Source organism: Arvicola amphibius, chromosome 10, assembly GCF_903992535.2.
Source record: "Arvicola amphibius chromosome 10, mArvAmp1.2, whole genome shotgun sequence".
Taxonomy (NCBI): Eukaryota; Metazoa; Chordata; class Mammalia; order Rodentia; family Cricetidae; genus Arvicola; species Arvicola amphibius.
The window spans coordinates 18534649-18555568 of NC_052056.1; the positions used below are offsets into that span (position 1 = coordinate 18534649).

General features: G+C 40.9%; 1 protein-coding gene across 2 annotated transcripts in view; it reads right to left on the bottom strand.

The window, feature by feature from the left end:
* Positions 1–20920, bottom strand: part of Cxadr (CXADR Ig-like cell adhesion molecule) — a 54913-nt gene that overhangs the window by 5825 nt on the left and 28168 nt on the right. Inside the window, exons 2-7 of one of the 2 annotated variants that reach the window (XM_038344331.1) lie at positions 20417–20583; positions 13852–14056; positions 10101–10256; positions 9306–9428; positions 8678–8816; positions 7438–7621 (exon numbers count right to left, since the gene is read on the bottom strand). In XM_038344331.1, coding sequence (XP_038200259.1) covers positions 7438–7621; positions 8678–8816; positions 9306–9428; positions 10101–10256; positions 13852–14056; positions 20417–20583 — 974 coding nt within the window. Of the gene's footprint in view, positions 1–3321; positions 7622–8677; positions 8817–9305; positions 9429–10100; positions 10257–13851; positions 14057–20416; positions 20584–20920 lie in introns of those variants that run through there. The other variant, XM_038344330.2, reaches the window with a different exon arrangement.

Genomic DNA, 20920 nt, shown 5'->3' on the forward strand with positions numbered 1-20920 from the left:
TGGGTGATAGAAGTTTACGCAGTCTTAAACTGTTAATAATACTATGTGATTTTTTTTTAAAAGGAAACAATGAGGTATGTCTTATTCTGATCTGTTAGGCCAGATTTCAATGAAAAATAAAACACCTACAAAAGTTGGCCACAAGAGGGCATCAGATATTCTCTTTAGTGTCAACGCTAAAGTTTGGATTCCAAGTAATGTCCCCTTGATCAATGAAAAGTTAGTGGTTACAGTCTGAAGCAACCCTTCCTATAGTAATAGGAATTTTTAAGTTTCCATGGTTGTGTAGAATAAACATTTCTTTATTAGTTGTTTTTATGTTAACAGAAGTAGTTTCTGTTCAATAAAATATATGTACCAAAGGAAGAAACCACTTCATATAGCCACTGTTGAAATTGTAGAAGGTAGAGGGGGGCATTTTTCCTTCTAAACATGTTTCAGTTTTCATATTCAAACTGCCATTATGTATGTTCCTCAATTGGTTTAATGAGCCTTTGTCGTTAGATGTTAAGCTGCCGATGTCTTAGAACTTTGGCATCAATTGTCTCGGTATGTCCCTTAACAGTGCAGGGCTGGTGGTGATAGGGAGTATCCCCTCCACAGTCCAGAAACACAAATTCATCTCCTGACTGCCCGCTTTATATTATAACTAAAGCAGTAAAGTTTAACCAGACAGCCAAATGTGGGTTGTGCATGAAAGGACGAACACGGGTTTTCCATATTATAGAGAACAACTAAGTGCATCTTCCACAGGAGTAAAAGTACAGTGACCTGGAGGACTGTCAGATGTGCTTGGCCTAGCATGTGTGAGGCCCTGGGTATGAGCTCCAGCTTGGGCTGGGAGAGGGGAGTTCTCTAAATGCCAGGGCTATGTAATGGGTTCCAGGCCAACTAGAGTACAAAGAAAGGCCTTTCTCAAATTGTTTTTTTTTTTTTCTCTTAATTTTTTTTCAGCTTTTTAGTTCTATCACCTGAAATGTTAGCAAGTGAAACCTGCTTCGGGCTTGCATGATAAAGTAGCCTGCTGATTCTGTCTGCTGCATGTGGAAACGTTCTTGCTGTTTGACAGTTCTGGGACTATGTGATAGGGAACGTGCCCTACTTTAACATTAAAAGAACACAGTACCAGAGGCCAAAATTCTTCTTGGAATAGTGTGTTACAACTAACCCAATATGTCACCTAATCATATTTTCTTTTCAAGGGCAAAGCAATTCATACTTTCACCTAGTTTGTGCAGATTTTATAAAGCTGCTCAAGGTAGAAATTCCAGCCTGGTCTACAGAGCGAGTTCCAGGACAGCCAGGGCTACTCAGAGATACCCTGTCTTGAAAAACAAACAATAAAAGGGAAATATGGACAGAGACAGGAATTCCAGAAGAAAGACAATGTGAAGAGAATTGAGAGAAGACCTATGGACAAGCCAAGTATTGATGCCTGGAACCATCCATCTCCAAGTTCCCAGAAGGGGTTGTCCCTGCTACCACCTTCACTGGCCCTCTGGTCTACAAAACTCTGAGGCATGAAGTCTGCTACTTAAGCCTTACCAGTTGTGGTAGTTATGAAAGAAAGCCCTAGCAAACAAGTCCAATTACATGAAGAGAACTCACTCATAACTATTCCAGAAGACCAGTCATAGACTTGAAGGCCACTGACATAGTGCTCGAGTGTATTCTAAAAACTAGAGTTTAAGGAGTAGTGTTCTGGGCATCTTAGAAGGCCTCCCTAGATTTTTATATCAAAAGAAGTATTAGGCTATCAAAATCAGCCTACACGTTACCTTGACTAGCATTTATTTCTCAACCCTTTATTAGCTCCTTAAATCAACCAAGGAAAGCACTTCTTTGCTGTTCTCGTACAAATGCTTATCAACGCTAAAGAGTGAAGTGACTTCACTTCTACTTCAGAAACACCAGCAAAGCTAACTAAACCCGAGCTTGCTTTCTGGGCCTGACCTGATCTTTTGACTCTTGCCACTACTGCATTTTGGACTTATATTCAGTTATGCATTAGACATATACTAGACCATTTTTTTCTTTAGTAATAAGTTACTTTGAGTGTTTCAGTTTTTAGTCAGTTTCGCTTTGACTCAATTAGCCAGAAGTATCATATGATCTTTAGAGTTATTAAGTCAGTATGATATAAATTAAAGACATTCAATTATGCACTGTAGTTTCACTTGGCATTTTATTGTATGTGGACTTCGAAATTCGGACTTGAAATTCTGTGTATCATTGTCAGCATCTCATATCAATGATAAATGCAAAAATTCTCAATCATGTCAGTTCTCTTTAAAACCTGACATCTCATGAATTAGGTGACTATCACCATCTTAAGCTCCATGAAACCTGCAGTTAAGTGAAGCAAGCGGTAATCAGAATTCAACGTGACTTCCTTATATCCTGTGCTTGTCATGTTAGCCCCGGAAGAAAACTGCACGTTTAGTGTAAACCTCATTAGACTTCTACCCTAGGCAGTGCAGGGAAAATGGCAATGTTTAAAGACATGTCATTGTAACAACTGGGATGGAGGCAAGGGCACTACTGACATCTACTGAGTAGGAGCCACAACAGTGCACAGGACAGTTGCATACATGTAACTATCCTGCCCAAAATGTTGACAATGTTGAGGCTGAGAAAACTTAGTCAATATCCAAATTATTCCTTAACATTCTTACAGGAACTTCAGTAGCCCCCTTTTCTTGAAATCAACATTTCAAGCCTATGAAACATAGCTTTAAGCCATAAGGGCTGTTCCTGTGACCTGAATGTGTATGCTCTCCTGAAATTCTTACGTTGAACTCTCAGTGACTAACGTGATAGAAAAGTAAGAGTTTGGAAAGTGAAAGTCATGAGGGCTCCACCCTCTTGATTGGAGTGAATGTCCTTATGAAAAGGCATGAATGAACTCCTCTGTCCCATTCCATCTTGGGAAGACATGATAGAACAAGCCCTCCACACTCTCCTGGGGCTATGGCGTGGGTTTCCCAGCCTCCAGAACTTAGCAGAGTTTCTTTATAAATGGCCAGTATAAAATAATCCTTTAATGCAGCAGGAGGGACCAAACATGTGCCAAATGTATTTATACACACTTTTGATTCATCTGAAAAACGGGATTATTTCCAAAATGATGGCATTCCAGAAGCTTCATTTTGTATACTAGCAAACACATAAACTAGAAGGGCTTATATATGTGTTTAATCTATGATGATAAGCCTTTGTTCTTGTTCAAGGGATATGGGGGTGGAAGGTGCTGGAAAGCATACTGGAGCTTCAGTAGATATCTGTAAAAGCAAAATAAAGCCAGACCACAAGGCAGAGGACTACTTTCTTGATTTTATTTCAAAAGTACACAAGGTCACAAAACTAAGAGCAAGTTGCTGTTTTTAAACAAAATTGTTCTTACAAACTTTAAAATCTGTATCATTGGATATGTGAGCCAGAAATTTTTGTAAGACAAAATCCGAAAATGACACTACCCATACTGTACTTTGCAAATGTGGGGTGTCAAATTGTATTCTTGGTACAACTGTATTTATTGCCAGATTTCACAATTAGGGACAAGAATAAGACAATCGGTGAATTGTGGTCCTCTTAACACCGGTGTCATTAAACAAATGAGCAGAAACCACAGAGCTCATGTTTGGCAAAGCCTTTGGTGTCTAATACCAAGGCCAGCTGATGGTGTCTGTATTCTAAACTACAAACTCTGACATATATTTTGTTAGCTTGATCTTAGAGCTTAGCATCAGATTCCAGAAGTTAAATGCTTGGGTCTTCCAAAAAGAGAAATAACCACAACTCACAAATTTATGTATTATTATTCCCTTTCTGTAATATTTTCAAAAGGAGTCTTGCTCAAACATGTATTATTTTAGAGTCAAAGTAGACAAAGAACAAATTCTACTGCAGAACATGTTGCCTTTATTGCTGGAATATCCAGAGGCATTTGAAATACTAAAACTTGCCCAGAACATTTATACTACCAAACACAAGGATGTTATAAAGATATGTACACATATAATATATATGTCACAAACCACTTAAAATTGTGCCAGCATTTTTCTACACACTACTCTGCAAGTGACACATTTAAAGCATTCACCACATAAAATAAGGCAGAGCACTCTAAACACTCATTGTTGAAACAGAACTCAAGAAAACAAAAACCTATGAACATTCACATAGCTTCAAATTTACATGCTGTGTATAGACAATAGGTATTTAATAAGTCACACATTAAAGAATAGCCAACTCCATGCATTCAGTTCTTTCTCAGAAGTTTACTTGCCTCTTCACTTAAATTCTAAGTTCCCAGGGTTCAATCTGAAATTCCTTAAAAGAATTCAGATTCAAACCTCAGTCATTGCCACTCGAGGCCAAGCACTTTATCACTGAGTTCAAGCCCCAGGTGTTGGGTCTTTCAGTGCAGCTCAGGCTTGCTTTCAACTGGCTACTGGCCTCAAATCCAAGATCTTCCTGCACCTCTAGAGTTCACGATCAAAGATACATGTACAATCACAGGCATTTCCATTGTCAATATGGATCTTTGCCCCTAAACACACTCAGTCTGTGTTATTTATTATTCTAATTCTTGGCAGATAACTCAAACTGAAGGAAATGCTTGTCTATGGAACTGGTCAGGGAAATCAAGACTTGTGAGCGGCAGGGAAGGCTTTCCAACAGGAAAATAGCGGTGAGATTATCAATAACAATACTCAAATTTCTGTGTTCCAAGCACAGACTGTAATCCAGTGTCATTTCTCTCCAGACTGCCCCATGTAACATTAAAATATTAAAATATGGTTCTAGGTCTCTGACGTCTAAAGTGGAATCAAAAAAGGCCTGCTGTGAAGACAGTGCTGACACTGACTTGCTGGTGCTCAAGTTGGACCACATTGATTAAGATGCTGAGCTCTTGATCACAAGTATTAAGTTGAGATACTTGCTCCCTGGTTCAGTTAAAACCGTCAGTGAGAATTGTTTGGGAAACTAACTGAAACTTACAATGAGAATAACTGCACACCAAAGTGTAAAATTTAACTGTATCACTGATTCTATATCTTATTGGCCTCTTTTTTTTCCCCCCTTCAGATTTTTATTGTTTTTTATTTTCAAACAAGCTTGTCTTTCAGATTTTAGTTGCTACAGATCTGGACTGAAATACTCAGATACTCTAGGTTTTCTTTGCCTTTAAATCTTTAAATAAATACAAAGTATAAGGAAAGGAGAAAGATTACACATATCTATTTTCTATAGTAATTTCTACCTAGCATAATCACCATTATGTAAAAATCATTAGAATTTACATTCTAATTTATTCTTGTTAGATCTTATAAAAATGCCAAATACCTGACAGCCAAACAATTGTTATAAATCAGAAACAATCAAAGAGTACTGGGTATGTGATTTTTTTTTTAATCTTTATATAAACAATGGTATCACTCAAGTGACATCAAAAACAGAGCAGAGGAGAAGAGGCAAGTCTGAGAGTGTAAAGGCGGAAAGGGGTCACAGTGATGTGCTTTTGGAAATAGTACCTTCACCTCTAGCACCTTCCAGGTAGGTGATAGCCAGCTCATAGGCACCAGGAAGTCATAGTCGAAAGTAAATTACCCAAAAAGGCACAGATGAAAACGACACAAATATAAAAAGTAATTTCATGTAAGGTTAGAACCTACTTTACAAAATGCTTCCAAATATGTAAAACTGTACACTAATCCATTACATGGACATTCAGCTTAAACTCACCATTAAAAGGTATACGCAATACTCTGCCAAATTGTAAATGCATGCAACATTAATTTTTAATGTAGCATTTACCAGCGCAGCACCTGAAGAGATTAACAGAAAACGATTCCCTGGGGGAAAGGTTTTAGAGTTAATGAAATCTTATATTACAGACTCTATCTACTATAAACAAACTGCTGGCTCGTTATACTCTACACACACTCCCTCGCAATCTTAAGGGAAATACAATAAATTCACTTTTCTCTACAAAAACTATATTTAATACATTTGGCAGATAGGAGTATTCCCTTTACTCCTTTTAAAATTTCTTTTAAGAGTAAGTCACTTTCACAAAATTAAGACTCAAACTTGATTTGTGAGAACTAATAGGCAGGTTTGGCCACAGGACAGCAAGCACATTGCCCAAGTCTGGAATTCAGGGCTGGTGGAAGACACTTAACTTGCCTCAAGTACATTTGTTCACTGAGTCTTGGAGAAAAATAACCTCCCAGAACTGTAGTCCAGCCTACGTTACATGTCTCTACAACATAAAATGTTCAGTACAGTCTGCCACAAAACAAAAATACAAATTTAAAAATCAGGAATTAGAGAATTCTCATCTATAACTGCCAGATGATAAATTAACATTTTTTGTTGTCTTTCTTTTTTTAATTGCAAAACATCACCTAAAGTGGAAGGGCAGTGTTCAGTTTTGGACTGACAAATCCTGTATCTTCAATCTGTCTGGTCAGTTTTACAGACGTCCACAGGACCCGATGCACCGGACATACTCAGGGTTTCATCTCTGTATGTGGTAGAAGCAGATGCTTCTGCCAAATCTCAAATGTGCTTCTTTTCTATAGCACATAAAAAGTTACTACTTCCTGTTGCCTCTGCGGTCTATCAGTTAAATACTTAAGAAACTGTTCTACAGCCAGGATAGTAATACAGACTTGTAATCCCAGCATTCAAGAAGCTGAAGCAGAAGGATCATGATCTGAGGCCAGCCTAGGCTACATACTAAGACCCTATGTCAAAACAAAACACAAAAAGGAAAGAAAGGAATCATTTCGTGTTTATGAATGACTCAGAAATGAAACTAGTCATTTCTAAAACACTGTAGTGTCTCCTACTCTTAGAGAGATATCCCAAATACACTTAGAATTCTCAGAAAGATTATAAAAGAAATTCAAATGTTGACATTTTTCCATGGATGTTTCTGAAATTTAGGGGATACTATTGGTCATAACTAAATAAGACTACAAAATACCATCTTTAGATGATTCAAGTATTAATTTGGCAAGTATGTAAATTCACAAATTTCTTCACCTATAACATCATATTCAAAGTGCCATATCTTTCTTAAGCATTATTTATTCAGATGTTATTGAAATCGACTTAAGAAATCTCATCTTTTCCAGATGACAAATGCCATTACTATTAAGTCTTTACTGTTCCGCTATAATTAAATAAAATCTGTGGAACGTGTTTCTTATAGTTTCTAATTAACTTCGTGTGTGTGTGTTTGTGTGTATTGGGGCTGCTCTTAACAAAATTTAACAAGAATAAGTTTTGATATATAAAGAGAAGAAACGACCCATGGGACACAAAAGAGAGAGACGCCGAGTTCTATACTATAGACCCATCCTTGCTTTGTGCTGGAATCATCACGGGAACCGCCCCCATTCGACTTAGATTAGGGGCAGCTACCTTAGCAGGTGCCAGAGTCGGGCTCTGAGGAGCACGTTCAAAGTCTTCACTGGGGACTTGGTTATACTGAGTCTTGGAATACCCTTCCATGTTGGAAGGAGACATGGATCCCAAGGAGGAGTGGTTGCTGCCAATGTAGCTCCTGGCAGTGGATGTCCGACTCTTTGGAGGTGGCACATCTTCCCTGCAAAATAAAGTTCCCAACACATGCTATAAAGCTAGTTTCTAAAAACCTACAATTAAGCTACGCATTAAGGGTAAGTACAGAAATACAAAAAGAAAAAAAGAAAAGAAAAGAAAAGAAAAGAAAAGAAAAGAAAAGAAATGAGCAAAGCAAGGCCTGGCATCATTAATTGTGTGCCTGCCCCAATATATTATCTTGGTCAAAGCACAAAAGTCAGTTAATGAACTATGGTTTTTGTATAAATGCATATGGTTTTGGTAATATCTAATGAGGAAGGAATCTCAGTTTCATATACTAGCATCACTGATCATAAAGTTAGCCATTCCATTTACAGTAAATAAAGCACTGGCAGACATAGATTTCTATCCCCAGAGGAAGGAAAGAATCCCTTTCTGCTGTAAAAGTTCTCTTAAGACTAGAGCCAGAAATGACATATTTCTGTTTTCAAAACCTGAGAATTCCTAGCTAAGAATTTTCATCAAGCACTGACATGATGATAAACTCCAAACACTTTGGGTGCATCTTTAAAAAAAATGAGTGCTCCAATCTCTGAGCTCCAGACCCAATAGCTAATCTATTTAAGTCATATCTATTTTTTCTTAAAGTGTAATTCTAGTTCAAACCTACCAATTAGAATACTTGAGAAAATAAGCTATGTGTGTGCCTGTGGCTCCACCATTAGGTGACTGGAGCACAAGGGTTATGAGTTCAAGGTCAGCTTGGGCATCCTGGTGAGACAGTCTCAAGAAGAAAAACAACGGCACCGTATTACTGGTTTCACCAACTATCCCCGTCACTGTGACAATCAAGTCCCTTCACAAGAAAGGTCAGGCATTCTTGAGACAACCATTTTGTGAGCTTCTCAAAATAGGAGAAGAAGATCTGAATGGTGGTCGGATGGATGCACTTGAACATGGATGCTTGGAAATAATCTGAAGGGAGGAACCAAAGTTGGTACCCAGTTTTCATAATACTGCTCATTCGAGTGCTTCCAGAACTGATTTACAAATGTAGCCGTTTGTTGTATACCTGTCAAGTCTACTTTCACCTCATTACCTGATGTCATGATGGACTTCCTTTTCATACTTCTCTTCTCTGCGTTTTCTATGACAGCAAAAGAGGATGGCCCCGATGAACACGAGAGCCAGCAGCGTCCCTATGATGGCTCCCGCGATCGTTCCAGCTCTATTTGAAGCTAGAATATGATTTCAACAGAATTAGTAGGAAGAAGAACACATGGCTTAGTACTGAAAATATGGCCTATATACATAGGTTCATTTCATTGCATGTATTAACTTTTAGAAGGCAGATCAGTAAGGCTTTTGTCTAGCAAGAAAAAATGTGTAAAAACATTTTTTTTGAATGTTGTATCACCAAAATTTAAAAACTGATGTCATTTGAGTCAAAGTCATCTTGATTGACACATGAAAAATGTTACAAGTGTCTTGTACTTTAATGGCTAAATAGTGTGCCAAGGCTGATTTGATGACTTTTAGCTGCTAAAATGATGGTCTTATTGATAAAGTATAGTGTCTTGTCTTCTGCACGCACTAAAAGAGTCAGTAAAACCCCACAGTTCTCTAATCAAGATGAGCATCCTTGCCTTTAATACACTCTTGCTGACTAAGCTAAACGAGGCTATAAGATTCTGCCAGAAGCAAACCAGATGAAAAACGCCACTTACGAGGGACCACGTCCAGACGCAGCATACACTGATCAGAGCCCACTCGATTCTGGACTGTGCAACTGTATGTTCCAGAATACTCAGAACTGGCATTTTTCACAGATATAACAGGTGAAGTCATTTCTATGGAAGAAGAGGCAGGGAAGCAAATCTGTTTTTACAGGCTGTATTACGCTCAGTAATTTAATAAAGCTAATAAACCTTACGGAAGTTTGACAAAGCAGTTAAGAGACAAACAATGTTGCTGCAAACAGACTGCCAGAGGCAGATGCACATGTCCAGATTCATGCAGTCAGCCTGCAGGCCCTACAAGCAAGCTTACAGTTACCACGATCCCTTAGCCACTTGTTCTACTGTATAGCAGTTTTATTATCGGATGCATGATTACATTTAGCCAAGTTGAGACTTTTTAGCTCTTATCACTTCCCATATGTTTCTTGGTTTAAACCTATAGGTAAGTTACTGTAACAGAGTAAGAAGCTGGGCAGAACCGTGACCCCACTCTGATGCTTTTCTACTGAATTTTGGCCTTGAACATTTCTTAACATGAAAACAAAAACAAACAACAACAACAAAAGAACAATCTGCCACAGTAAATATCAGATTAGTAAATATCCTAATATTTCTTCTTTGAGGACGCTGGTTATGATTATAAAATACTAAATAACTTTCATGGTAACTTGGACCATTCTACACAGACCAGGGAATTTAAAATGTAACATATACATACAAACACTACTAGGTTTGAATACAAATCAGCAGCCCAAGGGCACCATTCTGTGTCAGAAGCAGTACCTGCTAACCATGGAGTAGGCATTCTCTGGGAGTCTGACAATTTCTGCCATTCATACCGCAATGGAAGTGAACCTTCTTTTGGTTCACATTTGAGTTTGAAGTCATTTCCAATCTCTTCTGATCCATCCACAAAACATCTTGTACCGGAAGGCTTAACTGAACAAGAAGGAAACAAATTACAGCTTTAACTAAGAAAATGGGATTGGTTTTTCTAACAGATTACTTAAGCACAAAGTACGATGCATAGCCACTGCTTCCTTTATCAGCCACTGCTGGGCTCGGAATGGACAAGGGAACAAAGGATGACATGTTGTCAACACTAGTTTACGCAGCTTTATCAAACACAAACAGGTAATGAGCTCAGGCAAGCAGCCATTGCATAAAGGTTGGCGACATCTCAAATGCAGCTCAGCTCTGTGCACGGCCATTCCATAGGCACACGTCAAAAAAGCAGGGGGATGAGGCTGGGTGATGATGCTCCCGGAAGCTACCCTCCATTCCTTACCTAGTCTCTGTCCTTGAAATGCAGCCATCTGTGAGTACGTGCCAAGTCATATCTCTCTAGGTGTCGTTACTGGACAATCGACACTTATTAACAACGCTGGTAACTGGGACAATCCACTTTAGTGCAGCACAGACCATTGAATTTAGGTATTTACATGAATTCAAATCCATTCAGACAGCAGAGTCACAAAGAGTAAATCGGAGGTTATCTTTCCGACCTCGGAGCAAAGGTTTAGAGCAACAACTAATCTCATTACTTGCAGTTTACCCCAGCTCTGGCCTAATATCCTGGTATTGCGCCATTCTGCAGCCCATTTGAGGCATGGCATTTATGAAGTAAAATTGATATGTTAGTAAAATGGATTTAACAAATGTGTTTATATTGCATTGTTTCATACTCTAGTAGGCAACTGATTTCAGAACCCTATAAGTATACAAATATGAGGATTTCCAACTATTTTACATAAAATAACATAGTTTTTCACTTAACCTACTATGGCTTAAGACTTCAAATTACCTAGACATTGTTTGTAATACTACAATATAAATGATACTTAGTTGTTATAGTGCTTATGCCTGGAGAAAAATCATTAAAAGTCTGTACACTCCATGTACATAAATGTTTCCAAATATTTTTTGATCCATGGTCGCTTCAGTGTGAGGTATGAAACCCAGGGATACAAAAGGCTGACTGTAGACCTACTGAGCAGCAGTCATGGCTGCAGCCAGCTGGCTGACCAGTCAGATTTCTTATCCTATAGCATAATCTCTCCTTCTTCCGGATCCATGACTGTAGTGAAGAATGGTATGTACTTTGAGGTCTTTCATTGCATTAAGTTTTTTATGAGTAAACAATGCTGTGTGTATGAGAAATCATCTTTGGGAGAGATGATTACTGTGCCACTGCAGCAATACATCATTGAGTGTGGCTTCCCAGTCAGCCACTGAGGAAACCTGGAGTCTGGGGACAGACAGGGGCAAGCATGGAGTCTGCAAAATCAGATTGAACAGCCAGGGAAGTACTACACAACACGACTATATAAGAGGCAAAAACCTGGAAAGAATTTGGGGATATTCTTAGAAAAGCAGACACAGGCTCTCGGGCAACTATATTTCTGAGGAGAGAACAGGGGAGAGAGGACTAAACACGGAGTGGGAACTGTCAGGAGGGAGGGACCCTGGTGAGGGGGTGGCGCAGGATCAGTCTGGGAGCAGTGCTAACCAAACAATAAGGCATTCTTTTCATTTTGTTCTAAGACCTTGGGAAACACCATGTTTGCTATGAAGTCTGTGGTTGGCTTTACCATCTGGCTTGCCAGGCTGATAAGTGCCAGGGCTGGTGATTGACCCCCAGTCTAAATCGATTCTCATGCTTCCAGTCTTACGTGACATTTCCTCTTTTACCATTATTAATAAAAGTGGGTACTGGAACACTCTTACACACACTAACTTACAGGCCATTCCTGCTGCTGTCATCCGTGTGCTTAGCTACACTGCCATCACGGCTGTTCCCCCCACAGAAAGCACGCCTGTCCACAGCTACTCTGAGAATAGCTACGTAAATCATATTGCTTCCCAATGTACCCTGTCCCAAATTTTGATAGCCAGCCGTCAATCCCATTGTGAACAACATGCACACCAGTATGATGCTCTACAATGTATCTGAACTCAGTATTTCCAGGATAGTGCTGAAAGAAGGGATACACAGAGTCACCCGGCATCTGCATCAGGATATGAGAAAGAGTTCAGAGTTCCGCTTTAAAGGAACCATTACCAGCGTAGCCATTTACAAACATAAAGGTCAGAACATGTTTACATGATATACCATCTTCTCTTCTCTGGAACCATATTCAGGCTCACTTTCACATAGAAAATAGTTTTAACTAGAGCCATTTTAAGACGGAGTGTCTTTACGATGAGGACCCCTTGGGTGCTAAGCCAATGAGGAGGCCAGCAACTAAGACAACCTTACCAGTTGCCATTAGGATGCAGTCACAGCTCCCAGTCCCTGACTGCTCACACAGGCATGCTTTAGCAGAGGCCTGGGCTGGGAACACTCATCCTACCCTAAACTAAAGCCAAGTCATAGAGCTTGACAAGAGTTAAATCTCTGATTTAATTTATTCCGAAGACTATCTTAAGTAATTCTAGTCATCAGCATTTTCTACAAAAAGTGCATCTCCCTGAACCTAAGACTTTGAGTCCCAAGGCAGGAAAATTCCTATCGTAAAACAGCTGACTGCAGTGTTGTACTTCAAGGAAATCAGCCGCATTGCATATACAGCCTACCACAAGGAAGTTGTAGAGATATGTGTGAGTTATAGCCTTTCAGGGCCTCCCAAACTGAAGAGATCAATTGCACACACCATCTCAGATTCTAAAGGTGAATGAACAGCCTCTGCAGCCTTTGACAGCTTACTAAGAAGCTGACACTTACTAAGTGGCTAATCAAAGAGAGTTATGAGGCATCCCAAAAACTGATCCCCTCAGCTGAAGAACAGAAAACAGTGTCATCAAGGAGGAAAATAATGTCTCAGTCCTTATCCCAATTCTTTCTAGCACAGTCTATCTCCTCCAATTGAAACACTCCAGGGACTTGGGGCTGAATGGATGGCTCAGTACTTATGAAAGCTCTTGCAGAGCACCCGAGTTCAATTCGCAGCACCCACATCTGATAGTTCCTAACTGCATTTGACTCCAACTCCACAGACATCTGATGCCTCTGGCCTGTATAGGCACTGGTACACACAGACACCCACGTACACATAAGCCAAAATAAAACAAATCTTTAAAAATATAGATAAATAAATACTCTCGGTAATCAATCATAGAAATCTCATCTATGCTTAGAAGCTAATCAACCAGAATAACTTGATTTCACGGTAATTGACCTAGTATCATTGGAACTACATCAATCCCTTCACAAGAATGGAGGCTCCTTAACATAATTATCTAAAATATATACCCACTTCCTAAGCTTCAATGAGTTTTGGTTGCAACACACTCAAACCATAGCCCAGTTCTTCTTCCATTACCTACGACCCTTTCACTCAGTCACTTCACAAGTAGGCAGACCTCTTCCTTTCTCCATTCAGAGAAATATAAGGACTAACTCTGCTTTTCGCTGCCTGGGGACATCATGTTGTCATGAAACCAGTTTTGTCTTCCGCGAATGCTGATACTACAGGCTGTCGCCACTTTCCCTGCACCCATGTGGCTCCCATGGACACAAGGAATGGTAACTTACCAAGGACAGTAAGCAGAACTTTCTTATTTGCAACCCCAGGAGCTTTCTTCACTTTGCACTGATACGTGCCAATATCGGACAACTGCAGATTCGTTACATTTATAGATGCATCACCAGACGTGACGTCGTTACTCGTGAAATGCACTCGTCCCTTCAGATCTGGGTAGTAGTTATCATAAATCTTGTCTCCAGAATACAAAATAATCTAAAAAAAAAAAAGCAAAATCAAACAAAGAGATATCAAAAGGCCAAAGCTACCTCATTTCATAACTATCCGCATTTCCCAATAAGATCCCCTCTTCCTGTTCTGAGACTCAAGGGCAAAGAGTGGATCCAGACTCAAACAGCAGGGCCACAGTCGGGACCTCTACTGGTGACTTTCTTATCTGAGCAGGATGGGGACTGAGCAGGATGGGGAAATGACACACAAGAATATCTTGCTTTCTCCCAACGTTAATGCAAAATGCAAAACCAGAAAACTGCTGTATTCTGAAATGCCAGCTATCTAATATACAAGATAAGAAAGCCAAAGAGATCAAATGGGACTGAGCTGTGGCTCATGCTCCACTTCAAACAGGTAAACCAACGTGGAATAGGATTGCATAATGTGCCCTATACTAGCCAGAAACAAACAAAAAACTCCACCCGCAAACACAACCATGATCGACACAAACTTCTTGTCTGGGATGTTAATTTTGTACTGTACAGTACTGGAAAATGTCTCCCAAGGATATTGTTTTGTTGAGTTTTCTGTATTTGCCTCTTCTAGCATATCCACCCCAACCCAACCTGAGTCCACAAAAACACTTGTGTGTGCGCGTGTCAACTGCCCATCACCAGTCAAGACCAGTTTGCTGAGCAAATGCACAGAGCAGCTGAAGGAGCCAGCACGGGGCCTAAGCGCACTAGCCGTCACCTTGCTCCTTAACTTTGCCACCCCCACTCGTCAACACCAATCAACGTTCATGCGTCTACAAAGAAGACATTCCGGCTTCCTGTCTATTAAACTTTTCACTCACATTATGAAAAGCTAGAGTTCAGACAACTCTCCTTCCAAAGCACATTTTGACACGCACATCTCACTGGTGTCTTAAGAAGCACCAGACAGGTAAGATGTGTCCCCAGTGTGAGGGATGTACACCAATGATGTAGGTGTGTCTTCTATCTATCTGATGATTTCATTGGATAATTAATAAAGAAACTGCCTGGCCCATCTGATAGACCGGCCCTTGGGTGGAGTAGACAGAACAGGAAGAAGGAAGTGAGGTAGATGGCTCAGTCAGATGCCACGCCTCTCCTAAGTTAGACAGACCACCATGCCTCTCCTCAGTAAGAGAGATGCGATGAAGCCAGCCACCAGGTCAGATGTGCTGAATCTTTCCCGGTAAGACACCATTCGTGGTGTTACAAAGATTATTAGATATGGGATAGTCAAGATGTGAATAAGAGGCTGAAAATAATGGGCCAGGCAGTGTTTAAAAGAATACAGTTTCCGTGTAATTATTTTGGGTAAAGCTAGCCAGCGGCGGGTGGCGGGACGCAGCCCCACCGCTTCACACTACAGATTGGCGCTCCAACGTGGTGCTAAATCCACTTAAAAACCTTGCCCGCTTGGGATCGGAAAGAAAGTACTTTGAGACCATGCCAATGGCTCACTGCTCCCTTCCTGCACCTGGGCAGATGGCGGAATCAGGCTTAGGCGAGCGGGACAGCATTTGCGGATTCCTGCCGCCATAGAGAGAGAGGTGTTTTCAGACTGCACGGTGCTCTGCGCGTCAGATTCGGCTGTAACTTGGATGAAAAGAGTTTCTGTGCTGCACGCTCAGTCTCAGAATTAAACTGCTGAGTGCGGCTCCAATGTGGACTGCTGTGTGCCTGGAACTGTGTGCGGCTCAGGGGCACCAAATGACTGAGGCAGGAGCGGCTTTGGCTCTGCTCCGCCATGCTGAACTGTGCTGATCTCAGGCAGGATCTATCGTAATTACCACAATAACTGCGCAGTTAAGGTTTAGACTTGGCTGTAAACAGGCAGTACCGTATTACCTATAAGTGGCGCAACTTAAGTTTTTAAGAAGTGCTTAACCTTTTAAGAAATGCTCCTGGATAGTAAAAAATTACAGATTCACAATAGAAAAGATTCAGACATAGAAGGCCTTTAAACGGCTCATGTAGGCTTAAAAGAGAGAAAAAGAAAATATAGAGAATGAAGTTAATGCCTTAAAAAAAAAAAGGTTAAAGTCTTTAAAGAGACAGAGTACAGATAGTTATAGATTAAAAGAAGTAAAGTGATAGAGTAAAAATAAGCCACGTAAAAATGGAAAATTCACAGAGAGTCTGGATTATGTATTTTGTTGTGTTTTCTTTGATTTTTTTGACTGTAAAGGAGCTAAGTACAGAGAGACATTTCATTATATGGGCTGCCAGGCTAGACCAGAATGGACATCTTAACGGTATGACTTCAGGATTTGGATCTAAGAACATGATGCTTTGGAAAAGAGTTTCTTCTTTTGTTTTCACAGAGGACGAGACTCTGTGGATTGCTTCTATTCCAATATGGTATGATAGACCACGCCCTCCTGAAAGGTTGCTGTGAACATCTTCAAAAAATTACTTCACTCAACTGCCAACTGAGGGGAACCTAGCACACAGGTTATACCATGAAAGACCTAAATAACAACGCCCCCATTCAGCAGGAAGCAGTTTGGAGAGAAATAACTGCGCCCACATTCCCAAATATTGTTTATAAATGTTCTTTTACATTTAAAGGGGGATATAATATGGAGATGAGTAATTTGCATTGATATGGATTTGGCTTTAGTGATTTAAATTTAAGGTCAATTTTGTTATATGTATATGTATTTCTGATACTGATTAATGTATTGTGATTGTGTAGTTCATTTAAAAATGTAATGTATATAGGTTGTTAATGGATAGTTATCAATATTAGTAAAACTTGTAGTTATGTTAGTTAGATTTTCTAGCTATATAGAGATATATTTAAGTTACATAGGCATTCTTCATATCTTTCAAAGACTACAGAATATCGCATTTTAGATGTTTTAATAACTTAAGGCTTTTCATGACAATGAGACATGTCTGCTCCTGGCAGCACAAGCTACTTCAAGAGAATTATGGGCATCGAAGAGGCTACTTATGGAGTTTGATAGTCATTTTGGCAAGAAACTGCTTTTGCCTGGACTATTGGCATAAACTGGACACAAAGAACCCTCAGAGAGAGGACTGCTGAAGTTGCCTAAAAGTGAGATGATCTTTCGGGGTTCCTGATTCATGAAAGAGTCTGCGAGACATTCTGCAGGACACAGCAGATAGTGACTGAACTGTCTTTGAAATTTCCTGCTTCATGGGAAAGTCTGCTGGATACTGTGGGCCTATAGGCTGAAGATAGATGCCCCAACAATACAAAAGAACTTTGGGTGACTGTCCAGGCAGTGAGATGTCTCTATCATTTCTAGAGTTTGGAAATTGCATATTTCTTATTTACTTAGGTAATATTGTGTCCTTCTGGAGTCTTTGATGGAGCTGAAGAAGAATAGATAGTTATAGTTGTTTTCCTTTGTTATGATAAAAGATAAAGTAGATATAAATATTGTAACTGTAATTCTTACTTGATAACTGTTTTGTTATATGTAATTTTACTATGTTAAAGTGAAAGCTTTTCTTTTTTGTTTAAACAGAAAAAGGGGAAATGATGTAGGTGTGTCTTCTATCTATCTGATGATTTCATTGGATAATTAATAAAGAAACTGCCTGGCCCATCTGATAGACCGGCCCTTGGGTGGAGTAGACAGAACAGGAAGAAGGAAGTGAGGTAGATGGCTCAGTCAGATGCCACGCCTCTCCTAAGTTAGACAGACCACCATGCCTCTCCTCAGTAAGAGAGATGCGATGAAGCCAGCCACCAGGTCAGATGTGCTGAATCTTTCCCGGTAAGACACCATTCGTGGTGTTACAAAGATTATTAGATATGGGTTAGTCAAGATGTGAGTAAGAGGCTGAAACTAATGAGCCAGGCAGTATTTAAGATAATACAATTTGTGTGTTGTTATTTTGGGTTTTAAGCTAGCCGGTGGCTGGGAGCTGGGCGGCGGGAAGCCGGCCCGTACCTCTTCACTACACACCAACTTAGTGCTTTCTTATGAGAACTGGATTAAAAAATGGGATGACTAGAATTTACCTGACAACTTTACATGTCTTCATTGATTTCCTGCAGTGTGGCAAGGATGCTGGGATTGTCCCCTTGTAACATCTATACTATGATAGTACCGGCTCTTGTCACATAAATTTATGCCACCCAGCTAAGCTATGAGCCGGACCTGTTTTCACTGGGCACCACATGTAACCAATGCTTCTGTATTCCTTCCAAGCTCATGAAATACTTAAGTATGCAGCATGTCATTACATTCTAAGAGGTGGCTAGGACATATGTCCCTACCAGACACACGAGGAACTGGGTTTACGGAACATGGGAGGAGACGGGAAGGACAACACAAAGGATAACAAAAGCGCAGGTGTGAGACCTGCAGATGTCTGGGCTCAAATTCCAGCTGATAGCTGGATGACACTGGGTGTGTCCCTTCGCATCTCTGAGCCTGTTTCCTCGCTTTCATAAGCACAACCATGTGCATCCTACAGAGTCATCTTAAGGCTTAAATACGTATATATAGTCACGTGCTGTGTGCAGAGGGTTCTGTCAACCCTGGAGGGTGTATGTACAAGAGCAGGGCCATCAGACCACTTCATTGCCATCTTATGTCTGTGCGGGTGCATTCCATGATGTTCAAATGACTGTAAGAACCTTATGTGAAAGCACACCAACACTGACCAGGCATGGTACACAGTAAAGCGTCACACAGGGACAATACTAGACATTTCTCCAGCCCAGCCTTCCAACTCCAGCTCCTTAAGTACCACCCGCCAAGCTAACTCGAATCCAACAGGAATTCAGCTAACGTAGCCTAGCTAGATCTCTGTGAAGCACCCTCTTCTCTCTTTACCTGCCATCTTCCTCTTCATCCGCTCTTACTACGCACTAAATCTGAGGCCAGGTTTCTAACCCAGAAATGCCCGCTCCAGACCAAGTGCCCCGCCGTGTCATATCCATTTTACAATTCTGTGCTCTGTCCTTGGTTAGAGAGATTTGGGACCCTCCTTCCATGAACCAAGCGTGGGCACACTGTGCCTGCTGGTCTCTATAGACACCTCCTCACAGACTTCACCTTCTCCTGTAACTCAGGACTGAAGACTCACACTCTCCTGGGTTAACCCCAGATTCAGAATCCCGAGCAGGACTAGGGAAGAGAGTGCTGGGCCTTCATTAGAAATGTGTGTTCAGAGTGCAGACATCTTCACAGAGAGAAGGGGCGGAGGGGAGAGTGAGAGCAGCGAGAGCCACAGGGTATCAGGGATGATGAGAGAAAAGGAGACAACTCTGTAGCTGGGGTTCTTTTTGCGTAGGAAACAGATTGTTCTGGTCACTGAATCAGGAGAAGCCAGTCCGTAGCCCTTATCGCTGACAACTACAGAAGCTTCTTTATCTCCTTCACAAATGTCTGGACTTATCAAAAATACTCATTTCTGGACTGCACTAATTCAATCACTAAATGGAAGAATTTCATTTTCAGTTATAAAATAACCCCTTCCCTCTTATTTGAACAGTAAGTAAAAAGTATGTCTTTTGAAGGGGTCACTTTACGTGGTGCAGGCTGCCTTCTGCCACAGCCTCTTGAGTGGGGATGGCGGGCGGGCACTACCGTGCTCAGCTCTTACAAAGACTTGGATCACTAAACCCCCGTGAAATCTTGAACTTACTTTTTAACCTCTGGCCTGAGCTAAGCATGTAAGCAAGTATGTTATAGGGTTTTATGTTGTCGGCCCGCATCCTCACCCCTCCTGATCATTCTGTGTGCCAGGCAAAGGGCTCTTGGGAAAGGAACCGATCACCAAGAATGAGAACCAGAGTTCCACCCCTGGGGTCCACATGGTGGAAGAAAATAATCGGCCTCCAAAAGTTACCTCTAACCCCCACTGGCTCGCATATGGCATTCATATGTGCACAGGCCACAAGTAAATAAAAGGTAAAACAAATAAACAAAAATTTCATTCCCTTGCTAAGTAATTCACTGTACAGGACATTTAATTTGAGGAAATCTGGAAAACAGGCTGTAGTGATAACACTGTACATCTTCCTTACAGTATATTATATCGTATATCTTCTTAAACAAAATGGATTTACTCATAATCCCTGACACTGTGTGTGTTCCCTGCCTGCCTGCTCCTGGTTCCCTGTATCCCCTGCTCTGGCCCCTCACATGCATATCCAGACCTTCAGGAGCTTCCGTGGGTCCCGGAAGTAGCCTTTCATTACTTCAACCATTGCATCCACAGTATCTCCTGGCTGTGTCAACACACAGCATGACTGTGTCCCTCACTCCTACCACACCTGAGCAGCTACCTGGGTGCTTTCTCTCCCCTCTCCCCCCCCCCACCGCCAGGCTATGTGAAGACACACCCGACATCCCCACTGACCAGCACGGATCCAACTCACCACTTGATCCACCTTCTGGTTATCAGATGGGGATATCAGCCACTCGATGTCCAGGGGTCCGTGGTCTTCAGGACCAAGTGTAAATTTGCAGGGTAGATAAGCGGTTTCCCCTTTAGCTCTGTCGATACTCTGTTCAGGAGTAGTGATACTCAAACCTCTGGTGACATCTGCGGAAAGAAACACATACGTGGGACAAAGCTCAGCGGTTGTTCTGTTGCATGACCCTGTCTGTGGCCATTCATGGGAGCACAGTAATATGGGGTTTGGGCTCAAAGCAACAGAATTTAGGGTATGTGGTGCCTTTGTAATGAGCCCACTGATCCTAAGACATCCATACAATAACTTTTTTTTTCCTGCAAAATAACTTTATTTCCTAACACAGTAAACATATACATCCAATACGTGGTACTTCCGTGACAATGGCTTTGAGAGTTATCATGTGTAAAAGCTGTCTTGGTTGAGATGTGAAGTGTCTGGATGGCCAACCTTCTGAACATATCGGAC